The sequence below is a fragment of the Scomber scombrus genome, chromosome 16 (genome assembly GCF_963691925.1).
Source record: "Scomber scombrus chromosome 16, fScoSco1.1, whole genome shotgun sequence".
Taxonomy (NCBI): domain Eukaryota; kingdom Metazoa; phylum Chordata; class Actinopteri; order Scombriformes; family Scombridae; genus Scomber; species Scomber scombrus.
In genome coordinates, this window is record NC_084985.1 from 25,665,666 (window position 1) to 25,685,415 (window position 19,750).

The window sequence follows — 19,750 nt, forward strand, 5'->3', positions numbered from 1 at the left end:
TCCTATATGTTCCTGATTGTTTCATTCCAAAGATAAGACACTCATCTAAGGCAGAAAAACAACACAAAAAGGGAAAATAAGAAGTATTCAAAGTGGATCTGTCTGTCAGCGTGCTATTGAACAACACATCACATAAATATCACAGTGATGACTCTTTTTGCCGTTCAATAAATAAAATCTGAGGTCGTTTGTAAGCAGTGTTCCAGTGAAAAACCTTACAGTTTCCCCGAATCCTTTACTCTGAGTTTTCAGAAAGGGTTGCATGGCTTTGCTCCTCTTCCTCATTTATCGCCAAGGCTGCCATTCCCTGAGTGCCAGGAGAGGTAAGCTGCTGCTGCTGCTGCTGCTGCTGTGCTTTGACCGGACAGTTGGCCACCATGTGGGACACGCTCTGGCAAAAATGGCACTTTTTGGGCTGAGGGGGCAACTGGCATTCTTTGGCATGATGTCCAGGTCCTCCACAGTTGTAGCATCTAAAATCATGACAGGAGAGGAAATGATCTCAGTGATGCAGTGGTATTGAACAAAAGAAGAGTGAAAAACACACACTTTACAAATCTGCGCATAACCCAACTGCAGTACACCTTAAATGGCCACTAGAGGGAGACACACTTCCAGATTTGGTTCCAGATTCCTCACTCTCGTTAAAATATCTGTCAGCATGTGTCTACATTAACTGTAGTCCCAGTGGTAGACAGCTGTCGGGGGATTGACCAGATTGATCTCTGTGCCTCAAGGGATGTTGCATAAGGGAAACTCTGACAACCAGCTTCTTAAGGCATGCTTTGTTGTCCTGCCAGTCAAGTTAAAAAGATACATTTTGGCTCAGTTACAGAGTGTGAGTATATGGATATATCACTAATTCAGACTCATTCGGTTTTTGCATGTGCCTTCCTACTATTAAGTCTTTGATATTTCATGTCAGATCTTTTGAACTGGTTTATGATGAAGAACATGAGGAGGAACTTCCTTTTCTTTTTTTCTTCCGATGAAAAATCTGAACTCATTTGATATTGTGTTTTACTTGAAGCTAGGTAACCATTAAAATATCATGATGTTTAATTGATTGATACCACAATAAGGAAAATATTTGCAAAATCAAACATAAAATGAATCATCAAATTAATAATAACAATAAAAATAGGTATTATTTATGACACTCTCTTGAAATATTCAGATCTACACAATAAAATGACACTTAAAGCACAAGAACATTAATCACATATTTAAAGTAGTAAAAAAAAACTAATGGTAAATTAAATTAACTACATTACATATAGGAAAATAATAGGCGTATTAACTCAACAATGGCTGTATTCCATATATTCTTCACTGGCATGGCTTTGTATCGTTAATGGGATTAATTACAACTGTGCTGTTTCTTGTCTTTTTATTCATTTTTTAAGTGCAGTATGCCAATTTTAAGTCAGTTCCACAACTGAAACACTGAAAGTCGATGAGTGATAGCACTGAATTTTCATCCAGGTCAAAGCATTAAGTATAAATCTCCACACTGATTGATGTTGCTCAAGCCGCTACGATTAAAACATTCACAATCCAGATACTGTTTGTTTATCCAGCAGGTAAATGGGATATTGTTGTCAATAAATCTATGTCGAGAAAGCTAATGATCGGTTGCAAAGTGAAATCCTGTTGGTGAATTCATTAGTGCAGGAAAAATAAGGCAGTGTGACACAAAGAGGCTGGAGCCACTTAAACAGGCAGGGGGAAAAAATACATTGATTTTTTTTTTTTTTTTTTTTTTTTAAATATGGACAATCTAATTTTCTATCTGCCCTGGTTTCCCCTTTGTGGTTCACCTGCAGCTGAACAAGTAAATGAACAAGAGCAGTAAGAGTCAACACTCCCTGTCAAAGCATATAAATACTTATTTCATACTCTACAGAATGATTATGTTTCGACACAAGATTACTGTGTTCATTTAAAGAAAATTCTCCCACCTTTTATTTGAAAGAACCCTTTAAAATCCCCCCAAAAAAGCACATTGTTCTCAAGCTGTTAATGGGGCTACTTCATTATTTCTTGAACATCTGACAATTATTTTTCATTCAGCATCAACACCAGCTGGTATCAATCTGCAGCAGCGGATTGAGAAAAAAGGAAAAAGAGCCGATAGTGTGACTCATTATTTGTGTTTATGATTTGAAATAACTACTTTACTTTCAAATAAAGATTTTATTTTTTGGCTAAACTGCAGTACAGAAATGCCAACGATATGTTTTAAATTACTTAAAAACAGTGTTGCCATTACATTGCCCACAGGGAATACATAAGGAAATACATTTTCAGCTGTGAAATGTCCCACTTAGTATTAAATAATGAATATTGGCTGATATATGTGTGTGTGTGTGTGTTGGCCTCAAAAATCCATTTGGAGTTAAGTTCTAAAATCACTGAATCACTTAACATAAGCAAGTTTCATGTATCTTCATATTGCTTTAATACTGTGTAGAAAATACATGGTAACCAATGGCTGCCTGTAAGGTAGGAAAACACATTTAATCTGACACACTACGTTAAGCTTTGGTCATGAAAGTGGTGTAAGTTCACAGACTGACAGTGAGCAAATTGTTGAGGTCATTTTTTTTATATTTCAAAGCAGTAAAAACATATTTGCTTTCACCTGAAATGTTATGACTTTGCCAAAATTGACCCAGAATATACAAAAGTGGAAATATTTCAACTCCTTCACAAAAATCCTTCACATTGTGTAAAATTAATTATAATGATTTTGGCTTTTGGTTCTATCTCTCTGCTTTCTAAAAGTTTCATTAAGGATTAATCTAATGATTGATGAGGTGTTTATGAAGGAAAATAGATTTGTGCTTCAGAGACTCATTTATTAGGAGATACTGTGTAGAGTCAGAGTATGTATGGGATAATATTTTATGCTTAGCCTCCAGCTTATTGCTTTGTCACGCATATATAGTCTCATTTTGTAAAAAGGTCTTTTTTTTAAACTGCTGGGCACTGTAGTTGTTTGCAAATGTTTCTCAAACAGGAGGAAATGGTGCATTTTGGAGGACTATTTTCAGCAGTGGATTAATACACGTTTAGTGCTCTATTGAGTATTTCTGGCAGTGTGTGTGGGACTGAGGTTAGTTATTAGCCTCAAATATGAAAACTACAAAATATCACCAGTGTTACGCATTAAACCAGCAAAACGAAGCCTGTGAGATACAGAATGATGAAACGCAGACCAAGCCCTGGATCATCTCACCGCTAACCACCACTTCCTTCCTCTCTCCCTGCTTCCTCCCTGCCCCCCATCAGGGCTCAGTATTGATCAGCGTGGCCACGAGGGTATGAGAGGGAGCTCCTTTGTTTCAATACTACGGTGACCTCTGAACCCTGACCCCCCGCTCGCTCGCTCGCTGCCTCCCTCCTCCCCCCTCCACCTCATTTGCACACCACACCCCATTGTTGCTATGGCAGTGGTGACCTCTGACCTCTCTCAGGCACCTACATCTGTTATCAATTAAATGGATAGGATCCTTTCCTCTTCTGAATACAACATTTATGTTCGGGAGCCGGCGAGAGAAAAGGTGGAACATGTGAATGCAATCAAACCTATGGCGGGTATTTAAGGACGGGAAGCTGCGGGATTATTTTTATCCTCTCTCAACGTGATTAATGAACTTAATAAGACACTATCACATTAATAACCTCGTCCGAAAATGCCCAGCAATCTATAAATTAAACTCCTCGGTTTTGTTGACTGCAACTTTCAATGTTTGTGAACTAGAGAGATGAAGAAAGTAGGAACATCGGAGTGCAATCAAATCTAGCAGGTATTTAAAGTCAGGAAGGTGTGGGATTCATTTTATCACTGCCAGCCATGATTAATATGGTCAAATCTAAAAGATGCTATCAAGTTAATAGCCTCTCCGGATCTTAATTGCCTAAAAAATCCGCCAAACAAGCTTCAAGGACAAACAATTTGTTACCGGGGGGAGTTTATTTGCGACTGCATTCATTTACAAGTTAATTTATAGCTCTTGGATATTTGGACTTGTGATAAAGTGATAAACTTTAAACCGATGAAGCTATACGCTGCGGTCAGAACAGAAGCCGAATGGAGAGTGGGGGGTTGGAGAAGTGAAGCTTTAAATGCCAAGCCCGAGGAGATCAAACAAGCTATTGATCCAGCTCAGCCTGCTGCTGCACAAAGAGCCCACATTCAGTCAGCTCCAAACATAACTTTCAACCTCAAGAAGAACAGATGACATCACTCATACAGAGCAGAACGCTTGCAAACATCTCCTTCCGACTAAGACTTTTTTTGTCTGTGATTGGAGTTGTTGCAAGATACAAACATTCATTACTGAAAGATTCTTGCACAAAATTTCTTTAGGTTCTCAATGAGCATGTGGGTGTCCTTCAATTAGACTTACCTGTCCCCCTTGGAGCGTCGTTTCTGGTTGCTTTTGGGTCTTCTCTCACTGCCAAGACACGGTGCTCCATTAGGTCCGGTGACCCTGACAGACTCCAGCCCTTTAGATGATTTCTTGAAGGTGAACTCAACGTCCTCGCCCTCTCTGAGGCTGCGGAAGCCTTCCATGTGCAGTTTGCTCTGTTGGTGAGAGTGAGGGTCATAGGGTTTAAAGCTGCTACCACAGAATGCCAGGGTGGTGGTAGAATAAACAAACTGTGTAACCAAAAAAGAACAACTCTAGCTTTTACTGGTGAAAAGTTTCCTCTTGGACTGTTTGTTGGAGACATAAGTTTCTAGGAGCTCATATCAAAAACCCTAAAAATGTCATGCGTCACATACAAAAAAATTGAGATTGCTCAATGTTTCCAGAAAAACCACCATGGTTTTCCACAATGAAAATGAAAGGGCAGTGTTAGTCCAAGTTAAAAGGGTACTCCACTGATTTAGCATACCTTCCTATAAGACCTCTTATACAAACTAACTCTAAAAACTCTGGACAAAAAGCCAATGTATCTCCATGTATGATACTGGAGGAATACAATGCACTGGGCTGTGAGATTAGATTATTTTTAAATAACCTGTTTTATTACATTTTTAAATGGTTTGACCCATCCTCCACTATGTAACTGTGTATACTTGCTCAATAAATTCTACTAGATCCTCCAGCCTCCAGTATTTCCTCTATAAGAGATTGTACCATACCATTTGGTTGCACTACAATTGGGCAGTCAGCATTCTCTCAACTCAGTGGAAAGCCCCACCTGATAACACGAGCAGCTGCAGTTAGATCAGTACTTTTAAAAACAAATTAAAGTCTGCCAAAAGCTTCTCAGTTCTGTGACCACTGACTCTACGTTGTATGTTGTTCTATCTGCTATTATATATTTTAATATCAACCTATTGAAGCGACTGCAGATGAAAATGTGCTATAAGCTATCTCTGTTACAGAATATCAAATGGTAACATGTTATATTTAACACTATACATGGTCCCAATAAACATATTACTTCTACTGTAACAGTCAGACTCACAATGGACTTAAAAAAAAGATTAAAAAAAAAAAAAAAGAAATACAGCTTTTGTATCTCCATGTATTCTTTTTCTCTTCCTTCAACGGACAATCTTTTCACACTCACTTAATACCTGTTATTAGCCAGGTGTGGAAAGAAAATAAGCTCTCTTTTGTCATCCATCACAGAGTTTCTTTAATCTTTTTTTCATGAGTACAACCCAAGTGCAACAACATACCCATCTTTAAGGAGACACTGTCAAAAGGTGTGCACTATTACCCCCATTTGTATGATTCATTGCATCTTGTCACTTTCACAGCATGACAGCAGGCTTTTGGCCGGGCCTTCGAGTGTGTCCATTTGGAACAGGCTTTAACACTGTTTGCCTCTTGACACGGTTGGACAACAGCCAGTGAAGAAGTTTATTTGAAGCACACTGACACATTTACGAAGATGTGATGTCTGAATGAAAGACATGACTATAAGTATCTATTGTCCAACTATAAAAATGAGGTTGGGGTATACTTAGCCTTGCTAGATCACGTGAACAAAGGCATGCATTCAAGCAGGATTGGACACATATTTTGCCAACATTTACCTGTAATTTACCTCAAAATACAATTAAACTTACTGCTGCTTGGTTCATTGTTTATTGGCATGTATATTATGGTAGTTACTGATAAGATAAATACAGTTGTTTGAGGTCAAAAGTTGCTAGAAGCTTTAATCAGCCTATTCTATTTTCGGTTAATACTTGATAAAGGTGCAGTGCGCTCAAAACCAGATCGCACACTTAAGACGAACTGCGTAAATATCGCAATAATACAAACATGTAGCCACTCTGTTCAAGGTATCCCCTCATAGCTCCCTCATAAAAACCCAATCCTGTTGACAGCAGTGTTGAAACATCAATGCCTTCTTACACCCCTCCTCCCCTCCTGTGTCTCCAACCAAGCCTCCAAAGCATTCCTATCCCCCGACCCCCTTCCCCCACCCTAGCTTCCTCAGCACCACCACCACCACCACCACCACCACCAACATACAGCCACAGATTCTCTAAAATGAGTCCATCTGGTCAAGTCTCAAGATGACCACTACTCTGGAGGGATGCTGGGAAATGACACATGGGAGGGGGGTAGTGCATTCCTGGGATAGCTACCAGGATAGGTGGAAAGAGAAATGCACTAAGAAAATCACCAGATTTTTTCACTACAATCAACCAATGGTTAAAAGAAGGATGAACCACAGAGCTACAAGGTAAAGGTACAAGGTAAACATGCACCAACAAGCAACTAAGGAAAAGAATCATTTCAACAAAATATTAATATTACTTTTAATGTATTTATTTAATTTGTGGACTATGGGTGCATTTTTTATTGTCAACAGCAAGTATTTGGAGTATTGGAGTCTGGTTCAACTTTTTTCACGACCCTGCATTATTTTTTGATGGAGCCCTCATGTGCACCAAATGAAAGAGCTCATATTTTCACGCAGGTCGGACGTCATTACTATCACCCATTTACACCCCGTTTTTCACTAATATGGGGTGTAAATGTGGTTCTATCTAGGAATGGTCTTTTAATGACCTTTGAGATGCCGTAGGTGACACTTTAAATGTTCATTATCATTAATAATCATTAAAGGCATCATGTTGTACGGTTCTTCCAGGAAACACAGGAGAACATTTAAAAGCTTCCCTGACCTGACCACAGCTTTAGCCACTACAGTATTTCATGGCTGACTTTGGCTTACAAAATTAATGTATTAATACAAAAACAGTGGCTTTAATGTGTATGAAACCACAGCTGACTGCAGAAGGCTTGCCACTGGTCAGCTTGTGGCTCCTGCATGCTGCCTGTCTGAACCCACACAGCTTGGTGATCATTACGGGATAGGAATCCAATTCCTGACAATTTAACAACCTCTGCATTCCTGCTCACACTGTCAACAAATGTATCAACCTGTCATCCCCTGAAACTCCCCACTTTAATCCAGCAGTAATGTCACAAACAAGATTAATGTCAGAATACAATTATATTACTTATTTTATAGATAATCTGCATGCTATCTAGCAACTAGCATTCTGTCTCCTTAAACATCATTTGTTTCTATTTCCTGTTTAATTTGGCCAGAAAATTCAACTCCATGTTGTTCAAAGATCTTTTTAAGATAACTGAAGATACCTTCACTGAATAAGCTCCAAGACAAACAGCACTAACAAGGACATTTCTAATGTTGTGTCTCAAATCAAACACAGCTGTTGCGCACTTTCCGGAAATGACCATTAGCTAGTTAGCAAGCTAGTGTTAGCAAGCTATCATTAGCATTTGTGTTATTGTTTGCTGTACCAAATCATTACAGACTGCTAAATTAACTAAATAAACCTACTGAAGGCTTATATGTGACAACAATATATTGGTGCTTAGTGCTAAAACAACATTTATAAATTATATTTGTAGAATGCGGCGATGTTTACTGTAGTTACAACGCCCTTGGCCTCCATTTCCTGCTTGCTACATAGCCAAGATGGTGACCGTTGAGGGTGAGAAGTGTCCATAGTTCCACACTCAACATTTTTACCATTTTAAGTGCACCATCCGGGTACTCATCGTGCACATAGTACACTGCATTTTTCCATACTTCCCAGTGTGAATGCACTTATGCACTCAAAATATTAAGTGTAGCCAGAGTACAATGGTACAAAATTTGAGACACAGCACAAGTCTTCATGATTTTGGATTTTAACTTTGTACAGAGCCAGGCTAGCTGTTTCCCTCTGATTCCAGTCTTTATGCTAATCCTGGCTAACCACATCCTGGCCACCTTTTCTGTACGTAACACACAGATATTACAGTTCATTTAGATCTTCTCATCCCAATTTTGAAATGACAAAAAATTTCCATTGTCCAGTTAACCAGTACCTCTTTGTTTCCATTATCACACACCATCTGTTAACATTTTAGGTAGCATATAATGAACCATGTCAACCAAAAGCATTTTCACCATACCAACATTTATTTTTCAATTGTTACTTTGGCTAACCTCTAATTAAACCATACTCAATACAGTATAAATATTTTCCCATAGCTCTTAATTGACTGTCAGACAACTGCATGAGCTTGATGCTAACAAACCATATGGCTAGTACTGTTATTAGTGGTGTCATTAGCATTTTGTGACTCGGTTTGATGGTTATGCAGTCGTTTGGCCATCACACATTTTTTAATTTAAGAAGAAAGGAAAAGCATAAGTGAACATTTTTGCTACCAGAACCTTCAAACTGGCTGCATTTCAAATCCTCCATGTGTGAAGAAATGTCTGACAGTCCCTATATCATTGATTCTAAGTAAATGTAAAATACATACAGTACTTAAGAATTTTTTTTGTTCAAATGTGGCCCCCAGATTAATTTCTATCAATACTTGATTGGTCAATGTAACAACAGACTACAATCTGCCATTTGATCACACCTCTGCATACCGCATTGACACCCATGTTTCACTGAGGCCCAGAACAAGCATGCAAAGGGCCCTCATTCCCTCTCTTTCATCAGATGATTTACAGCAACACAGGGACAGGTAATCTGAGAAGAGGTTCCTGCCAAAAGGCTGCATGGGAGGTGGGACTGAAATTCAGGAGTGGGTGGGCTCCCTGACGCTTTAATGACTTTATAACAGGAAGCAGGGCTGGATGGGGAGAGGAATGGGCCTTGTTATCTCTGTTTTAGCCTCTAACCCCTTTTAAATAGAAATGTTTGAGCCTTAACCCCCCCACCCTGCCCCCACACACACACCATGTAAGTTCCACGGCAGATATATGTGAGATAAAGTGAGTGGGAGGGTGGCGGTGCTGGCTCGAGCATGGTTAACTTTAAAATGTGTTAATCTTTAGGTAATTTTACACAAAAAGCCATCAGGTTTGTTACTTTCTGACATTGCTTGAGCAGCTTTCACTTTCTTCAAAAGATGTTGCTTCAGGGTTTTTTCCCCCCATGTTGAATATGTGACAGGTTTTCACTTTTGATGAGATGTTTCCAGTCAAAAAAAAAAAAAATTTCTCATGTGTTTCTACTTTATCTCTTTAACAGGGAACCCGAATATAAGCTGAGCATCCAGCCACGAGTAAGAGAATGAAAAATCACTGAACTCAGAGATTTGTGGATTACACAAGATTGTTACGCTAAAATAGTGAGACAAACCTGAAGAACTTTAAAATTTGGTTGGAATTCCTGAAATGATTGCAGGTAGCCTGTATACTTTTTGTTCATTTCACACCTTTAATTGATTGATTGATTACTTACTAGTTGAGATATGGACAGGGTTAGGGTTAGGGTTAGGTGAGTGTTTTAGTGCATTTTTAAAGGAGCAGTAGTGTACACTCTCTAAGACCAACCTTTAACAATTCACCATAACAAACAAATAGTGTGTCATCATTTAGAATTAAGGCATGTCAGTAATTTCACATATTAAAAGACATTGATTGTGTTACCCCTTTCCTTCCTTCATACATGCTGGAGTACAACAACACAACAAAACCTGTTTAAAAGTCCAAATACTTAATACAAAAGCAGTAAAACACACAAATTCACTATTTCACTACAAGTGATGTAAAGAGCAGCAGTAGCAGCAGAGTCTCACCTGGTGCACAAACACATCGAGCGGCTGCTCCAGCAGAGCTCCGTCCCTGATGCTCATGGACAGGAAGCCAAAACCCATCCGCACGTTGAACCACTTGCAGACGCCGCTGCCCCGGGACAGAGCCGCTCCCTCCTCCTCACTCTGAGCACTGCCTCCTTCACAACACACAGCACACAGATAAAAGCTAAAGCACAGGCTTGTAATTCAATACCGTGGATATGTTTTTTAGAATAATTCCCATGATTAGCCCGTTTAAAAAACACATTCACAATTTGCTCGATGATGTAATGATAGTGATGTAGATAACAATTATCGCCAGTATTGATTTGTCAGCAGATTATGTTCTCGATTTTCTAGATTAACTGATCAGTTTAGACTATAGAATGTCAGAAATTGTAAAAAAAAAAAAAGGAAAAAAAGAATTTAAATAACATTTTCCTGAGCCCAGAGTGACATTTAAAAGTATTTCTTTGTCCAAACAGTCCTAATATGAATTGGATATATTCAATTTACTCACACGAAACGCTAAAAGACATAAAATTATCAGATTTTTGCTTAAAATGACAAAATAGAATAAAAACAATAACCTATTTTCTGTCTCTTTTCCCCGTTTATTTTACTTTTCCTGCTCAATTCTTTTTTTTTCTCTAGAAATCTGTTTTACATCTCCAACATGATGAAATAGAGTCAATTGATCAACGGCTCTGTTTTATTAATTTGTCAATTTAGAGAGATATAGAGAATGTATCTATTTTGCTTTCATATATTTTCACACCTACTTCTATAATGACTCTTTCTTCTTTAAAAAACTACATGTACAAACATACCAACACGGCTTCTAAATACAACCTATATGTTCCCTATATGTTAATATGAAAACCAATAAACAGCCAGATCTTTATGGAAGTGATGCTAAACAACATCCTTCATCTCTTACTGCTTTCAAAGTTTGGATTATCAATAAGTAAAATGTTTTTGGTCTACCTGTGAAACTCTGGTTGGAAGCAGAGCCCATCCCGCCGCTCTCTGCTGCTTATTCTCAGCTTTAGATAAACTGCTGCCCTCCTCCTCCTCCTCCTCCTCCACCCCCCTCCTTCTCCTCCTTCTCCTTCTCCCTCTTACACCCCCATTCTCTACCTTCACATCAACAAAAGCATGCTTTCCCCCCAGACACCAAGTCATGGCAGCACTTCTGGAAGGGCTTTTTATTTCCTGAATAGACAACCACCCAGCCCCACAGGAAGGCAAAGAAGAAGATTCAGAAAAAAAAGACAAAGCAAAAAGGAAGAAAAGCCAAGACTCCTTTTTTGTCTCTCTGCCACCAAACCTTCCCCCCCCCTGCCTCCTCTTCCTTCTTTCAGAGCATCTTCAAAGGAGCTCTCCTCATACCTTCTGCCATGGTGGGAGGTTTCCACATGCAGCCTCCTGCAGAAACAGCTCCAGCCCCAGAAAGATATCAGATGAAATGAGTGAACTGCATGCTGGACATCCGTGCACGGTGTATGTGTGTGTGAGTGTGTGTAATCCTCCAGGAGAAAGAATGTGTTCTGCCTGCTTCCTGCTCTCCTCTTGCACAATATGCAGAAAGGCCCCTGACCCTCCTACCTCTGGTAACCCTAACCACCCCCCAGCCACACACACACACACACACACACACACACACACACACACACACACACACACACACACACACACACACACACACACACACACACACACACACACACACACACACACACACACACACACACACACACACACACACACCACCTTTTCGGTCAAGTCCACGTGATTTCCAATTACAGATAAATCACACATGTCCAATAAGATAGAGAGCCATACAATTGACAAACTGACCAATCAGGACTTTGGGCAATGAAGCATTAGCATTGGGTCCAGAGGGATATCACCCCGCCCACTATTACCACCACACACACACACACACACACACACACACACACACACACACACACACATACACACAAAAACCCAGCTGCAAGGCATTTAGCGGCCCGTTTCTTCAAATGTGGTTTGACTAATTCAGGCTAACATGCTGTTATCAGGCTAAAATAATCTGAGCAACAGATTCTTGACACGAGTCCCATCTTATGTGTGTTCTTACATCATTACTGCTGTTATTTTGTTCTACACTGTGCTCCACAATGTTTCTACTGTTCCCACACTTCTATCACCGTTTTACAATGTATTACCAGAGAATATGGTCAACTTACAAGTGATGTGGTTGCATGATAGATTGTCCTCATTGAACATATATGTGACTATATAATGATGTGATACATTTTTTGTTAATTACTTGTAATATAACATGTATCAGCAATTCATCTCTTATTATGTTTTATTGTTTCATATGTTCTGGCTCCACTGCTCTTTTATATTTTATGTCAAATATACATTTAAATTTATTATTATATATAATTATATTATTATTATATTGTAGTGTAGGGTTAATCTTTCATTAAAAATATGAGAAAATTAGATATTAGTATGTGAATATGAGTTCATGTTTGGGGTTCATCTGAAAAAACCTTTGGGTGTAAGGACTTGTTGCTATGACAACAGTTCCAGATTAATTTTAAGCAGCTTTGAAGAACTAACAAAATTCAGACTCATTTCAAATCATCAACATTTTAATCTAAATAAACTAGTTATCCATGTATGAAGAACAGTGCCTGCTCTTTCACAATAAAGTCTCCTCCTATCTGATTTATTGTACAGAGTTTGGTTGCTGATTTAATAATGTGAATATCCAATCAAGCTTGTTCAGCATTAATGAAACCTTCTTTTTCTGAGAGTAGACATCCGTTTAATACATTATTTCATAATACATTTGCTGGTGAAATCTGCACAAGTTCCACATTTCACTGCATGTATTGTTGAGGATGTGACCGATACAATGTGAGTCTCAAGATCTGAAGATTTTACAAATGTACATATTAACTGAGAAAAGAAAAGAAAGGGAAAAAATGGGAAAAGAGAAAGGAATATTGAAAGTAAATGAAGTTGTTCAAAAGCTAGATTAGAATTTAGAGATTAAAATATAATAAATACTGAGTCAAATGTAATATTAAGAGCATAAGAACAACACTATTTTAATGTTAAAATCCATAAAATAATGATGTAATCAATAACATATGATGAATATTATATTCATTGGGTTATTTGTTTGATATAAGATGTAAAAACACACTAAAACAGACAAAAATATGAAAGCAATCTCTTCATTTGTCCTTCAAATGAATGTTTTCAATTAAGGTGGTAATTGGTTGAGAATGTAAGTTGTATGTACATTATTAAATGTAATTAAAATGCCCTTGATATGTAATAATCCATTAATTGATTCATTAATTAATCCCAAATCTGGTGTGAACTCCTACACTTTACACTTTAATTGAACAACCCCTTTGAAAAGATGATTTTAATGTTTGTTTTTTTAAATTGAAAGACATTCATACCCCTTAAAAAAAACTCCTCAATCCTTCCAAGAAAGCCATTAAAACCTCTTTCATAAATTAAAGTCCATTAATTTATACATTAAGTACACCCCAAATCTGAGGTAGACCTATTAAATATCTGAATACTATACAAGAATCACTTAAAATGTCTAATATCTAACATTTTATATCAATCATTGGAACCCTTAACACCTCACACTGATAATTCTCCCTAAATGTGACCCACACTTTACAAAAATGGAAATAAAATGCATCTTTTAAAAAATGTTGTGCAGCTGATACACATTTTTATATATGCAAATGTACAAATTTCAGCATTCAAAAATGTAAATGCACCATAAAATAGTGATTGTGAATGTCTTTTTTCCCTCCATAAATAAATAGAATACACACTGGCAGCTTCATTAAGGATTAATTAATCAAACATGTATTAATGACTGATGGTGAATTTATGAATGTGTAGTGGCGTAGAAACTAATTATGAGTCAGAATATGAACAGTATGTAAAGGGTTAAGAGAGTGTAAAATGTGTAAAATAAGATAAAAGTCATGCAGTCCTAAAAATCTAATTAAATTGCTATTTATGCATTTTTAAGATAATTAATTTAGGTCTTTTGAGAACCCATTAATAACAACTTCAATTGATAATTACTGAATTAGTGAAATATTTCAAATCAGTGGTTAAATTAGATAGATAAAGTTGTTGGGTATGTTTTAACTATTAATTATTAGAGTATATTAAGCTATTATTTTGTAGTGATGGCTGTTTCTGACAAGCATTAAACATCATTGTGCTGTGTAGTAAATGATTAGACATACCGTGGGTCACCATGCTGTCGTCTCAGAAGACACTCTGCTCCTGAATGTTCTCTTTATGTGTACATGAGTGAAGATCAGTGCTGTATTTATGTCCTCAGTGATAAGTACACACACTAATAGATGAAATTCAGACACCAGATGGCATCTTCCTCTTCCTTTAATCTCCAGGATGAATCATATTTGAGGATGAGACGCATCTGCTCGCTTTTTTGTCTGCTGAGGTGAGTCACGTCCACCTGTCAAGGGTTGCAAGAAAAAGGCAAACGGTGGCCTGTTGGGGTCAGTTCATTCACTCACGCTCATTAATAGGTAATTAGTCGCTTTCAAGCTGCTGTATAGGAACACAAACCTGCTCTGGTTGCAACTGAGTCATGGGACTTCCAGTAATCACACAAAGACACACAAGTGCACGCACACACACGCACACACACACACACACACTAATACACAACATGTGCAAAGAGAATAAGATACCTAACCGTTTTTCTGACTTCCTCAGTGTCTCGGTGTGTGTGTGTTTGTGTGTGTGTGTGTGTGTGCGTGAGTGTGGCGAGTGTGTGTGTGTATGTGCGTGCGTGCGTGTGTGTGTGTGTGAATGACAAACTCAGAGGGAGGAAATGAATATACATAAATAGTCATCACATAGTAATAATTTATTTCTCTTTATTATCTTGCAGTGTGCTTGTTTTGCCTGCAGGGGAGCTGGCCTTGTCACAATTCACTCACATGGATGTGTGTGTGTGTGTGTGTGTGTGTGTGTGTGTGTGTGTGTGTGTGTGTGTGTGTGTGTGTGTGTGTGTGTGTGTGTGTGTGTCAGAGAGAGAGAGAGAGAGAGAGATAGATGTTGCCTAATTAAAACCAAATGACTCCCTCCATTCATGCATCCTCTCTGAAAGTCACCATGGAAATGGAAAGCCCCACCGGCTGCCGCACAACAAAACAGGCCACCCTAAGGTGACCCGGGTCACTCACAAGGGCTTGTGGGAACAAAGCCTTGGCACGCGCTTGTTTAGCAGCCATCACTGAAAGAACACACACACACACAAATACACACACTCATTTTCTTTTCAGTGCTAGAAAAGGAAACGAAAGAGTTCTTGAACAGCAGAACGTGTACCTGGATCGTACACATATTGGAGCTCAATTAAGACTGCAGTATTTATAGTGTGTAATGGCGTGGTGATGGTTGAGAGCCACACTTTGGGAATGATTGCCTGGGTCGTTGTGTGTTGACGGGTGAGAAAAGGGGAGGGAGAGGTGGGGTGTGGGTGTATAAGCAGCGGCCCCACTGGGAAGCCTGTCAGCTCACCTTTCACCCCTTCCTTCAGAGGGAAATCAATCGATAAGCCTGATCAATAGTAAATCTATAAGCTGCTGCCATGTTGTGACAGATACCCCTCCTACAACAAGCCTTTAGAAAGGGAAAGCTGCTGCAGACCACCTCAACCTCCAAGCAGGCAACCATGACAGCTATCAAAGCTTCAGGTAAAGGAATATGACAAAGTTTTTGATTGTTGTTCTGAGTTTTTCTTATCTTTCACTCATGAAAAGAGGCTCATTTTTACTAAAGCTAATATTAGACTAATGCAACTTAAAAGTGTCTTCCACTTGACCCTCACTAAACTCTGCGCATACATCATTCTGAACAATGAAGCTCAAACACCTCAGTTAAATAAGCATTAACTATAAGGGGGACTTTCAATTTTCACTAAGTCAAATAGTAAAACAGTGAGTTTTCATTGGCTGAGACTAAAAAACATTTATTCAATAACAGAGAACTATGAGTTTGATTGGTTTAAGTGATTGTTCATGTTTTTTGTTCATGTTGGGACCATACTGATATTCTACAGTAATACACAGTTTGACAGCTTCCCTCATCAAGTGAGCTGATACTGCTCATTGGGTTGTCACCACTTTATGAGATGATTAATAAGTAGAAGAGTTTAATCAGAATTATTTTCTTTACATTTGAACCAGATACCTGTGATTCTCATTTCACTAACAAAGACCACACCAACTTAGATATGAGTGTAAAGATTTTTTTAAATACTTTATTTATTGTCATCACTTTAATTTCATGCATTCTGTGCTTATACCTCCTGTCGCACAGCAATGACAATCCTTTTTTTTAAAATGTGATTAGGTGTATCACCCACTGAATACAACACAATAAATACAATAAATAAATAGGTAATACGTTTAGAGATGTATTGCGACAAAAGTAGTTGGGTTAGGGGTTGAAGAATGAGGAGTGAAGGGATGGAGGGATGAAGAGTTGAAGGGTTAGTGATGAAGAGGAGGGATGGAGGGATAGAGTGATGAGGGTTGAAGGTTTAGGGATGAAGAGTTGAGGGATGAAGGGTTAGGGATGGAGGGATGAGGGTTGAAGGGTTAGGGGTGAAGAGTCGAGGGATAGAGGGTTAGGGATGGAGGGTTGAGGGATGAAGGGTTAGGGGTCAGGGATGACGGTATGAAGGGCTGTGGTTAGAATCAGGACGGAGGTTAGATGGAGAAAGGTGCAGGATGATGCACCAAGCTCATGGTGGTTATAGGGAGGGAACCAGTAGGGTTAGAGGTGAGACTCTGAATGGAGCTACAGTTATTCCTGAAATCAAACAAAAGAGAGCGAATGTTCGAATGGGTTTAGGAGAGAGGGATGTGAAAACTGAGATAAAGGAGAGAGGAAATAAGGGAGGTATGAGGTGTTGTCTTTGTTCCCCATTTTAGTAATAAAACTTCATTTATAAAACTACAGTGTGCAGATGTTAAAGTCATCATGTGTTGTGTTTAGCCTATTAGGACAGATGTGTAGAGGCATTACTCTCTACATAGTACAATTCTTGATACCTCCACAAGAGGGCGCCAATAGGAAAACATTTCAAATCCTACACGTGGGGACTTTAAAAATGGCAAGTACAAAATGGGCATTGGTCATTATCTGTACGCCTTGAAAGTTGAGTCTACTGCATAAACCTCCATTTTTTTAGAGTTGAGGAATCTAATAGTGCGAGATAGGAGAAGGTACACATGATTTAAGTCGTCATTTTGGAAGCCATCTCAAATTCTGATATGTGGAGGATGTACATTTTCAGAAATCAGCATCGAGGACAAAATATTAGGAACACTTTTCAATATAATGCACTCCAGTACACCACCACTACCCAGTACAACATCAATATACGCATAAAGTAGAATTATGACCTTTCTGACATCGTCAACAAGAATTGAAATTGTATAAGCTTCATAAAAGTAGAATTTATGGCACAGCTGTTGTATTGGATTAAATTAGATCAGTGCAGGTGTTCCTAATAAAGTGCTCTGTAAGTGTATATCACAACCTCCTGACTTTGTAGTACAGGTCATATTAGGACAGGCACAGTTTGGAGAAATGTTACCAACAAATAATCACATATATAAGCTCATCAATAACATCCATCACAATAAGGGTGGAGGGCCTTTTTTTTAATTTCAGGACCACAGACAGCTCCACTAACAATGCAAAGCACTTCAAACTGGCTTTTGTGACATTTCTATTACTTTATGCCTCAAGATTAAATCTATAAATCAAGAAACTGTTTTTTTTTTTTTAACCGTGGCCAATTATAGCTGGTATACACTGTAATAACTCACTGCCATCACATCACAAGGCTATCATTTTTAATTTGATATTGGAGTGTGGCAGAAACTCTATTGTCTGCCATGACAGAAAATCATCTTCAACATTAAAAACTCAGACATAAAATACATCCTTCTAAAACAGAATAAAATATATAGCATAAGTAATAATAAGGAAGAATATAATACATGGTATGGGTGCATATAAGTTGGGTATGTAAGAGAATACTGTTGTATATAAGGATTCATACATTTATATACATTTATACAGTCAGAGATGCTGCTAGGTAAAGATGCTCCAATCCCTCAATATATTATCAAATGTCAATGGTGTTAACATACCATGTCTACCATGCATTGTGCTGTTGAATGACAACTCATTCCTTAAACTGTCCACTTATGAAAATGTCATTTTAATTGACTGCAACTCATTTGGGGAGTTTTTTTTAATTCAGTTCTTTGGTTTTAAATCCTCTATGTGAATCACTTCAGCTAAATCCTTTGTTATCACTGTCCTGTGAAAACCATGTATCCAAAACACATCTATTTTTAGATGATGAAAGAGGCTCTGTGTTCAGCTTTGTGCCAATTCAGTTTAGATAATCCAATACATAACCCTTACATAGTGCTCATATTCTGATTCATAATTTATGAATATTAATAATAATACATGTTTGATTAATTCTTAATGAAGCTGTCAGAGAGTGTATGCTATTTATTTATGGGGTGAAAAGACATTCACAATCACTATTTTATGGTCCAGGAGAACATTTGATAGAATATGAAAAATACATGTTTGAATGCTGATTTTGTATTTTTTTAATGAACATGGGTCAAATTTATATATATTTGCATATACTAAAATGTGTATAAGTTAGACACACACATTTGTTTTTTCATATTCTGCGTCACATTAGGGAAAGTCCAGCTTAAATAAATATGTATAGATTGTTTTTACAGCTCTCAAATGTAAAAATGGGTCAAATTTGATCCTGAACAATATGTAAGGGTTAAAAATGTTTATTTGGCATAAGATATATAGGAGACATTTCTTAGGGCACACTTTTTCGTTCTCTTTATCTGAAATATTTACAATCAGCACAGCTATAACAACAGCAATCAATATTTTTTTCTTGTATAAACATATGCTCTGTGTGGATAATAATAAAAAGTTGGTCACACTGCTTCACCTAAAGTCATCAATGGTTTCAAATGTATGGATTTTCTGCCAAGTGCTTTTAATTTATGCAAAAACATCCATTTGAAAGCATGGTGGGGGTCAACCTGTATTCTCCTGTGTATTTGACTCTATTTCAAACACACACACACCATCTGTGGGTGACATTTGGACTTGCAGTTTATCCAACCATCATCATCTACTCTCAAACACTGTTAGATAATAACCAGCCTTACATAAAAATAGGTGATGAATGCACTATTTGATCACTCCCACTAGATGTCACCTCCAGCATGTACTGTGCTGTGCTGTGTGTGTGTGTGTGTGTGTGTGTGTGTGTGTGTGTGTGTGTGTGTGTGTGTGTGTGTGACTGTAATGGAAAATGTATTTGACCTTTTAACTTCATACTCTGGTGTTATGTGTCAAAGCAACCAGACAGTGAAAGGTGTTGCTTCTAACTCAGTTCCTCTGCACCGTACACACACACACACACACACACACACACACACACACACACACACACACACACACACACACACACACACACACACACACACACACAG

General features: G+C 38.1%; 1 protein-coding gene across 1 annotated transcript; it reads right to left on the bottom strand.

The window, feature by feature from the left end:
* Window positions 1-235: 235 nt before the first annotated feature.
* LOC133995961 (protein lin-28 homolog A-like) lies at window positions 236-11,118 on the bottom strand. The gene is made up of 4 exons (XM_062435470.1): window positions 11,088-11,118; window positions 10,104-10,258; window positions 4,416-4,594; window positions 236-473 (listed from the first exon to the last, which is right to left on the bottom strand). The coding sequence occupies exons 1-4, from the start codon at window positions 11,116-11,118 to the stop codon at window positions 236-238; spliced, it is 603 nt and encodes a 200-aa protein (XP_062291454.1).
* Between the last annotated feature and the right edge of the window lie 8,632 nt (window positions 11,119-19,750).

Coding starts and splice junctions, on each gene's coding strand:
- LOC133995961 (XM_062435470.1), bottom strand. CDS start 11,118: ATGGGCTCTGCTTCCAACCAGAGTTTCACAG. Junction 10,259..11,087: donor TTCCAACCAGAGTTTCACAG/GTAGACCAAAAA, acceptor TGTGTTGTGAAG/GAGGCAGTGCTCAGAGTGAG. Junction 4,595..10,103: donor TCGATGTGTTTGTGCACCAG/GTGAGACTCTGC, acceptor TCTCACCAACAG/AGCAAACTGCACATGGAAGG.